We start from the raw sequence: 10,145 nt of genomic DNA on the forward strand, positions 1-10,145 counted from the left end.
AGCCATGGCATTTAGACCTGGTATCAGATTTTTATATGGGGGGTGGTTCTTGGTGTCTGCTACCTTTACAGTTTATGCCTTGGACTGATTTACCTGGTTCCCACCACAATCTTGATGAACATTACAATTTTAAAGCATATATTAATCCAATGCCCAAAGCTAGGGGGGGGGGGGAATCAGAACATTCAGGACTACTTATCTAGACAAACCAGAACTGGATACATGCAAATTTAATAAAACACTGAAGGTGAAACTTCCATGTCCTCCTCTTGTAATCAGTTTCTGAATACATGTCTTGGTCAAAACAAAAATAAATCCACAGTAAAAAAAGAAATGGATTAAGAATGAAGTTCTAGAGTAAAAGTTGGTACCTATATTTAAATTTGCAGCTCTATGCAGTATTACATGAGCAGCTGAAATTAAGCCAAAAATAATCATATATCCAAAACCCCATTATCCCTTACAATGTTTGAGATCTGTTCCTATGTATCAGTGGCAGAAATTATAAAATGAAACTTTTGATTCCAGCAACATGCCCGACAACTGGTGTCAGTTTTCATTCTCCTTGAACATTTTGCTTAAATGTTCAACTAATGCTACAAGTTCAGGATTTCCCCCAAGAGATTCAATCTGTCTGTAAGCTTCAGACTCGAGTTCTTTTAATGTTTTCCGTGTATATTCAAAGGAACCCACATTCTCAAGATAATGTACACAGTATTTTTTTACATCTACATTTTCAGTCCTCTGTCGTAGAATATTCTGCACCTGTGTGCTTTCTGGCCTGGACCATATGGCATGGATAGTTGGGAATGAGAATTTCCCTTCTGTTAAGTCTTCACAAAAACTTTTATTCTCACTATATTCTTTGGAGTGCAAGTTTGCATAGTCATCTCTAATCTGAAAGAAGAGCCCAAGGGTGTTAAGAAGTGGTTTTAAATCTTTTTTGTAGTCAGAGAACAACTGCATGAGGCCCACAGCTAGTCCAAAAAGGCCTCCTGTTTTTTGCAGAACCATGGCTTTATATTCTGCTTCTGTAGGACAGGTATAAGTATCTCTCCAGTAAATATCCAGGCCTTGGCCTTTATGGAGTTCCAACAGCTGGCGAGTAAATACTGTTACAGCATCTGCATGATCGAGTGTTAAAACCTTCTCCAAGCCAAGGAAATACACAAAGTTTGCACAATTTATTACAGATGGTATTCCATAGATACTGTGGGCCACTGGAAAACCTCGTCGAAGCTTTGAATTATCTTCTATGTCATCTATAAGTAAGCTGGCATTATGCAACATCTCTGTCACTTCAATGATAACCTAATGGAGAGAGAAAGAAAAGAGTAATGAAGTCCAGTATTTCACTTTTACACACACGGCTCACACTTGACAAAGGGGTTTTTTATTTTCCTGTCTCAATCCAAAACATAAAGTGAGAATCAGCCCTTTAGTTAGATCTTATTTCTTGGATGTGCATTCCCTGCTTCAACCCATATGAGGCCTGGGCTGCTTACCACTTAATCCTTCTTGCATTTCCTTTCTTTGAGACTCATATAAATATTAGACCTTGGGTCTATAAACATTGTCTTGACATAGTAGCCAGCCTCTACCTGTGCTTACTACCAATCAGCTCCGGAGACAAAAATTTCTCACATGTGCTACAACAGGGATCCTAATGTGTAACCAACCAATACCTTTCCTAGCCCCCTCCCAAGAGTTCTTAGAAAAAGGATGGGGGCTAAGCAGGGGTTTTGCCTAGCAGGGCTTCTGACTGGTTGTACAGATGCAAAAACCCCATTGCTTTGGTAGCAGCTGGCACCACAGCATGAGATCTTTACTTCATGACTGAACGTATGTTGTGTGTATGCAGGAAGTATTTTAAAACAATGTTCCTTTTAAAAGGCATCCTGTTAAGCAGTTTCTAGTCCAGAGGTGTCAAACTCATTTGTTACGAGGGCTGGATCTGACATAAATGTCACTTTGTTGGGCCAGGCCATGTGTGCCATAAAATGTAACATGGGGTACCAGACATATAAACTTTATCAAGGTGATTTGAGATGTCAAATGGCAATAGCAGGTGAATAACAATAGCAGGCTTGATTGGATTAGGTGTGATATGCAGAGGGGTAGTAGGCATGGAGATACCAGTGTTGGTAATGAGACAGGAAACCTAGGTCTCAATTCCACCCAGGAGGATTCAGCCCAGGAGGATGCAAACAATAAATGGACATAAATCTGACATTGGAAACCACAACATTCAGTTGCTGACCTAAGAGTAGTTGTGCTCTTACAAAGGAATTACAAAGGGAGATTAGAAAGAGAGACTGCTGAATTGCAACTGATAATGAAGCTCGAGACAATGCTTCCTCCTGGACTGAACTGAGAACTAGTTTTCCTGTCTCATTACCAATGCATGATATTATCATTTGGCATCTGAAATCACTCCACTCTCCAAGATATAAGGACCAATCCAAGTGTTCTAATTCCTAACCAGGCTCTTTTTGGGGAAAAATAAATCCAGATATGAACAAAGAAATCCAATTTTTTCAAAAAACTTTTCAGAATAAGACGAAGTAATTTCTTCAATGTACACTGTGCTTGTCAGAAGAATCCACCCACCCACTCCCTCCCTAGAAGTATGCTTGTACACAAAAGCTTATACCTGGAATAAACATTGTTGGTCTTGAAGCTGCAATGGGATTCCAACTTCATTTTCTCTCTCTCTCTCTCCCCTCTCTCCCCAAGAGGAGGAGGAGCAGCCCCGGAAAAGGAAGCAGAAGCTCTCTGTGTGTGCATGTGTGAAAGAGAAACAGAGACTTGTCTTTGTATCTCTCCCACATGAAGCAGGAAGCAGCCATGGAGGGTGTGTGTGTGTGTGTGTGTGTGTGTGTGTGTGTGTGTGTGTGTGTGAGAGAGAGAGAGAGAGAGAGAGAGAGAGAGAGAGAGAGACGAAGAGAAGAGAGAGAGAGAAGAGAGAGAGAGAGAAGAGAGAAGAGAGAGAGAGAACATGCGCGCGCAAGGGAGGGGGACGGGAGGCAATAGGCAGGAAACAGGAAGCAAAAAACCACAAGGGAGCTGGGGGAAAAGCAACCTATGGTGTGGCTGCAGTAGCAGCCCTAGGAAAGGCAGCAAGAGACGGAAGTTGCTCAGGGGCCAGATTTAAGCCATCTGTGGGCCGCATCTGGCCACATGTTTGATACCCCTGTTCTAATCAAAATGTTGAACAGTTACTGTTAGTTATGTATAATCTTACTTCCTGAAATTCTGCAGTTGGCTCCGCCACCTGTAGCAGCCATTCTGTAGTTGGCTCTGCCTCCCATGACAGCCATTTTGTATCTGCACTTACCACCCTGTGTCTATGGTACAGCATGACCTCCTATGTGGTGCTCCTCAGCACCTGCTGATATAGCTGGCATCTATTTGCTAATCCCACGTATAACAACACTATTGAAGAGTTGAACATTTGATTAAAGTTACCTTGATGCCCACATTGTTGCTACTCCTAATGTGACTAAATTAAACTGCCTCTGTTCAAGTAAGACATGTTTGTTCACTACAAACTTAATGTTTTCAATTTTCAATTTTTATTTTTTCCTACCTATTGCACAGCAAAAACTAAACTGTGCTAAAGCATTATTGTTATAAAACACTGATATATTTACAATTTTGCTTGTAGAAAAAAGGCATTTATTCTTATAAATCTCATAAATATGCAAACGTAGTGCACATTATATGCTAAATTATGATGCATTTTGTTAAAACAGTAAAATAAGTTTAAGCCACATACATTCCAATTTTCCAAACATTTCTATTCCCTCCCTCATTTTTTCTTCTGTGGCTTCAACATTTCTGAAAATTTAACATCTCTTAGGTGTGTTACTGGCTTGCTCTTGACCTTGTACAGAGAACATGTAAAAACCCTCACATTGCTCTCCAAGTAATTTCAAAAGTTGCACAGCACCATTTGAAAACTTGAAATGTTCCACTGTTTCAGAAAATGGTTGGAAACAGAACAGACATATTTTGGACTCTGCCATACAGTGGCACTGTAGTAATGTAGTCCTGCAATTATATACGTATGGCTTCCAAGACCAAACAGAAGGAAGTTACTAAAGTGTAGGAAAAGCCAATGGAACTACCTGTAACATAACAGATGTGTGAGGGGGAGATGCATTCCAGGTAAGGGGCACAGTAAGCAGTAGTACTGAACCCTGAAATAGGTTATTATAAAGGATGGCGATTTGAACATGTGATGACATTTGGGAAGTGCTGGCTAAAACGAACCTTATTTCTGTACTTCGCTTCCTGAATTAAAGCCATCCCACCCATTTTGGGTAACCCAGCAGCATTTTATACCTCACCTAGTGATTTTAGTATTAATGTGGGTATTTACAGGCTACATTTTTTATGTTCTCTATCTCATGGGCCCCAAAATGATACAGAACAAAGAGATTAGAGAGATGTAAACAGCCAATGTAGCAAAGTAGCAAAGAAATATGATACGCTTCTGAACTGGTAGGCAACACCCATGTATGCACAGACCACAATAGGCTGGGGGGCTGGCTACAAGGGTGTCACACCACTTACTCAAATTCAGAAACAGTGGGAGTCAATATTCATGTAAAATATTTTAGGAGGAATATAAATGCCACTTATTAAACAGACCCAAAGTAAGTGAAGAGTATGAATTACCTGAAGTTTATCATCAGGAACATTCAACCAGTGATTAAAAGCTTGAGAGAGTTTGGTTCTGACTTGTTTACCTGTAATTTAAAACAACAATCACAATATCACCGTTTAATGTAGCTTAGGAACTTCAAATTTAACTGAGGGTAATATTTCAGTAAGGACATTGGGTTTGGAACTAAGCTCCCAAAACAGGAGTCTGCAGAAGCAGATCATCTCTCCAGGCTGCACTCTGCACCCGTCCCTGAAGCAGCTACTGACGGTGGGGAGACCCTGCTGAGCAATATGAAGCAGCACAGGGCACTACAGTAAGGCAGGTAAGTTGGGTAAAATTTCCCTTTTTCTTGCACAAGCGGAGCAAGAATAGAATAGGGGATCTGGCAGAATTTTACTGTTCCCCAAACCACTTTGGCATAGGGAGTTCCCCAATCCTCAAACGTCAGCTTCCATGAACTCCCTCCAACAATACAGAGTTTGAGGGATCCAATCCATAACTTTTTCAAGTTCATGAAAGACCAAAGCATGTTGATTAACAATTGATATTTCCAATGTACAAAAGTGCTTCCATAGTATGGGATGGAGTAGTCAATTCATGCTATTTGGCATGTGTTTGGGGGCAAGTCTTCTAATGCACTTCAGTACTTCTGAAGAGATGCTTATCATTCCTCTGCACTAGGAAGTATAAGACATTTGCTGCACCCAACCCCACTTTGTTTCTGAAAGCTGAAGGACCCTCCAGCACAGCATCTAACAGAACAAGCAGGTGCAGTGTCAAGAGGAAATAGGTGAAGCCCAACGTGAATGCAGAGAAACTTAAGCATGCATATGGGTTTGAGAGCCAAGTACTTGGAAATTTACAAGTCGCAAGACTGGAGAAAACTAGAGCTTTCCTTCCTACCAATTTCTCATTTTGAAATTTATAATGAACAAGCATGCATGCTAAGTGGCTGCTACAACAGCTAAGTATACTGGTTTGCATCTAAATAGCGACTGCAAAACATAGAAGAAGCATCCAGAACTTGGGATCCTATAGACTACATGCCTTTTGCATGGCAAACACGTCTGTTTAGAGACAGATGTATATGTCTTTTTCACATGAAGAATACCAAGCAAAGGTACTTGCAAGAGACTAAGACTTTAACCCTATATATAATTATTCTGAAGTCCCATAAACATTAACCTGTACAGGAACAAAAGTAGGTTCCAGAACTTCCAGAAACAATGGCTATAATTTCTTCAAGAAATGGAAAAGGCCTGCATCTTTCAGCTTATGAAATTATTAACAATACAGCTAATCATGTATCATCATCTTATACGATAGCACCTCCAGGATCCCAGTATTCATTACAACTTGCTAGTTCCAGAGTATAGTAGGAAGCCCACAATATATATGACATTAAGTCATGTTTTAAACTATTAACTTCAGAGTTGTATTTTTCTCCATGGGGTCCCCCCCCCCTTAACAAAGTAGCCTGTCAAACACAATGTCAAATCATAGTGTGGAGCTATATGAAAGCATAGTGAATGAACCGTATTGCTAGGGTACTGTCAGGCTCCTTAGCAGGATCACACCACACACCAAGGCTTCTAAAGAAAAGTGTTTAATGATAAGTATTTAATGAGCTGGCAGGAAGGAGAAGATGCCCCCTCCACATTCCAACACCATGACAGGGTTACCTGGCATCCTGCCCCCCCAGGACCTCCCCCCGGTTTCTCCAGGAAGCGACGATGAAAGTGTTTAATAAGGCGGGGGGTGGAGACATGTTCCCTCGCCACCCATGTTGCAGACCAAAATCCAGCCATTCAATCAAATAATACAGTTTATTCCGCTTTAGCTTAGAGTCCAAAATATCAACAACTTCATGATGCGGTTCACTTTGCACGAGCAGTGGAGGGGGGCATTGTTGCTGCGGTCACCAAATGTTTGGCCCCAGATCACGGTGCAAAAGGCTGAAATGGAAAACTGAATGCAAATGTCTCAGATTTTTAGGTAGTACCAGTTCCACAGCCACATCATTGATTTTCCGTGATTTCTTGAAGGGTCCCACAAACTTCCACCCCAATTTACAGCTAGGTTGTAGCCCTTTAATGTTTTTTGTGGACACATAAACATAGTCTCCTGGCTGGATATCCCAGGCATCAGAACGTTTTTATCCGCTTGGGTTTTGTAAGCCTGTTTTGCCGCATCGAATGTTTTACACAGGACCGGCCAGGCTTCCATAAGGCGTTTGCACCAGTCACCCACCTCCCCTTCCGGGAGAGGAATGTCCAAGAGGAATGGGAGAGGCGGTGCCTCATAACCATAAACCGCCATGAATGGGGATACACCAGTCAAAGAATGACATGCATTGTTATAACAAAATTCAGCCTAGGGGAGAAGCCCCTCCCAGTCGTCTTGCTGGAAGTTAGTAAAACACCTGAGATATTGTTCGAGTGTTTGATGAACACAATCCGTCTGTCCATCTGTCTCTGGATGGTAGGCGCTGCTTAAGCCCCTCTCCACCCCCATTAGTGCCATGAGCTCCCCCCAGAACTTAGAAACAAATTGAGAGCCTTGGTCGGAGATTATCTTCCATGGCAGTGTGTGGAGCCTAAAGATGTGTTGCAGAAATGCCTTAGCCAGGAGTCAGGCAGTCGGCAGCGACTTAAACGGAATGAAATGAATCCGTTTCAAAAACAGGTCCACTACCACCCAAATTACAGTCTTCCCTTTACTAGGGAATAAGTCAGTAATGAAGTTCATAGAGATAACTTCCCACGAAAAACCTGGGGTGGGAAGGGGTTGCAGGAGACCCAGGGGCTTCCTGGGGTGGGATTTGCACATAATACAAGTCTGACAGGACTTCACAAATAGGGAAAGGTCCTTCCGCATTCTGGGCCCCCAAAACTGTCGCTGTAACAAGTGCAAGGATTTCACAAACCCCAAATGTCCCGCCAACTTAGTTCCATGAACCGTGGTCATGATCTCACCCCTCAAAGCCAAAGGTACAAGCAACTTTGAACCGCAATACCAACACCCCTTTGTGCGCTCTACCACCTTGGCCTCATTACTTAATTTGAGGCGATCAGCATCCGAAAAGGCAGAAGCAAATTTCTCCTCCCATCCGGTCCCCAGGGGTGAAGAAGGCTGGGCTTTAGCTTGGCTGCGTGTCGTCACCGCCCCTCCCAGTTGCAAAGGCGTGAACATGGAATCGAGCACACCCTCCCGCTGACTGTCATGTTGTGTGAAGTGGGACTATGCGTCAGCCAGAGAGTTCGACTTCCCTGGAAAATGGTGAAGGATGAAATTGAACTTGGGGAAAAAATCAGCCCACCGCAATTGCTTGGCATTCAGATCCCTGGGAGTCCGCATAACTTCCAGGATTTTATTATTAGTCCACACCTCAAAAGGCCCTCTGGCCCCCTCCAACGAATGGCGCCAAGTAGAAAGCACCAACTGGATAGCCCCCGCCTCCTTGTTCCATACGGACCACTTCCTCTCAGTGTCATTAAATTTGTGGGACACGTATGCAAGGGGGTGCAATTTCCCAGCCTCCCCTTCTTGCAGAATCCCCCCCCCCGTAACTTCCAATGTGTCGACCTGCACGGTAAACTTTTTGAGTTCGTTTGGGTGGGCTAATACTGGCTCGGAGGTAAATAGGGCTTTGAGTCTTTTTAACACCTCTTGGGATTTGCTAGTCCAGTTCAATCTAGCCCCTGGTTGGGTGCATTCCGGTCCCTTCCACTGGGTTTTTAATAAATCCGTGAGCAGTAAGCTCACCTAGGCAAAATTTGCGAGAAATGACCAGCAAAAGTTCACAAATCCTAAGAACGCTTGTAGTTGCCTCCGGGTTCAAGGGGGCCCCACCCCACCACATCCCTGACTTTAGCAGGATCCATTTCCAGACCCCTCTGTGAAATGCGGTAGCACAGGAAGTCAATCTCAGAGCAATTAAACTCACATTTGGACAGCTTACCAAACAGTTTGTGCTTATGTAACGTTTGTAGGACCTCTTACCAGCTTGACATGTGCTGGTTTATTAAGGGAATAAATCAGGATATCATCAAGGTAAACGATCACTCCCTTGAACAAGTGGTTGTGCAACACTTTGTTGATGAGGTTCATGAAGACCCCAGGGGCTCCTTGAAGTCTGAAGGGCATCACTCTGTACTCAAACTGCCCCAACAGGGCAGAGGTCATTTCAGGGGGGATTGCGGGGGATCGCAGTTCCCCCGGGTGAGGTACGGGGGGCGGGGCACATGACAAAGCCCCGCCCCCTGCTTCCGGCCACCCCGCTTCCGGCCCTCATTCAGCCAGGAGGAGGCAGGAGAAGAGGGAGGGTAAGTTGCTTCCTCCCTGCCTCTCCCCACCCCGCCTGCCTGGGGCCAGGGAGGGCCTTCGCGGGGCTTCCTTGCACTCCCGCCGGCCTTGCAGGTCCACCGCCGGGCCCCTCATGGGGCTCGGCAGTAGAGCTGTAAGGCCGGCGGCGGCAGCCGGGACCGTTGGGGGTGGTGTGTGTGGCCTTATGACATACTTCCGGTGATGTCAGGGGGTGTGGTCCTCAGTCATCTCTTGATGGTCCTCAGTCATCTCTCAGCATCCGCTGCTTCATGAATCCACACATTTAGGGACACTATGCAGGACCGTCTCGCTGACCTCAGGATCTAATCCCAGTCAATACTGTTCTGCCAGGACCTCATCCGGCCAGCCCTGGATCTTGGCCGCCTAACGCCTTGAACTCCTCTATATACGCTCTGATAGTTTTCCTTGCTTGAAGGTTCGCGGGAATGCTCTAGCCTGCGCTCCCGCATTCGGGTCTTCATACTGAGCTCTGAGAGCCCACATAAAGGCATCCACTAATGGGAGCTCCAGCCCATCAGTGTTTTTTTTTTTTGGTAAACAAATTTTATTTTCTCAGGAATACAACATATAAAATTAAATCATTTCATTCTATCAATTGTCTAACCCCCTGCTCCAAATTGCTTCATATCAGCTATATCAATTTCTTATCGTTACAGTCTAAAGATAACATCATTTGACTTAATATTGATCTAAACATATTAAGTTTTGTTTCACATCCCAGTTCTTTTCCAGATATGTTTTAAAGTCACTCCATTCTTGAAAAAACGCGTCATCTTCTTTATTATTCAACTTCTTCGTAATTTTGTCCATCTCTGCCATGAACAGAACTTTTTGTATCCAGTCTTCAATTTCTGGCACTTTCTCTGTTTTCCAAAATTGTGCATAAATCATTCTCGCTGTTGTGATTAAGTACCAGAATAAAGTCTTTTTAGTTGTATTGACTTCTTCCATTTTCAGTCCCAAAAGCAGAATTTCCGGCGCCTTTTTGAAAGAGCATTCCAGTATTTTTTGCATTTCTTTGTGGACTTTTGTCCAAAAGTCAACAGCTTTCTCACAAGTCCACCACATGTGATAAAATGAGCCTTCATGGCTTTTACATTTCCAACACTTATTTGACATATTCTGG

General features: G+C 43.5%; 1 protein-coding gene across 2 annotated transcripts in view; it reads right to left on the reverse strand.

Moving 5' to 3' along the window:
* Window positions 1-10,145, reverse strand: part of GGPS1 (geranylgeranyl diphosphate synthase 1) — a 27,858-nt gene continuing 17,713 nt past the window's right edge. Inside the window, exons 3-4 of one of the 2 annotated variants that reach the window (XM_015419887.1) lie at window positions 4,684-4,754; window positions 1-1,311 (exon numbers count right to left, since the gene is read on the reverse strand). In XM_015419887.1, the coding sequence (XP_015275373.1) occupies window positions 550-1,311; window positions 4,684-4,754 (833 nt within the window). In that variant the 3' untranslated portion in view covers window positions 1-549. The remainder of the gene's footprint in view (window positions 1,312-4,683; window positions 4,755-10,145) is intronic. The other variant, XM_015419895.1, reaches the window with a different exon arrangement.

Source organism: Gekko japonicus, unplaced genomic scaffold (genome assembly GCF_001447785.1).
Source record: "Gekko japonicus isolate JY-2015 unplaced genomic scaffold, Gekko_japonicus_V1.1 scaffold315, whole genome shotgun sequence".
In the NCBI taxonomy this organism is placed as follows: domain Eukaryota; kingdom Metazoa; phylum Chordata; class Lepidosauria; order Squamata; family Gekkonidae; genus Gekko; species Gekko japonicus.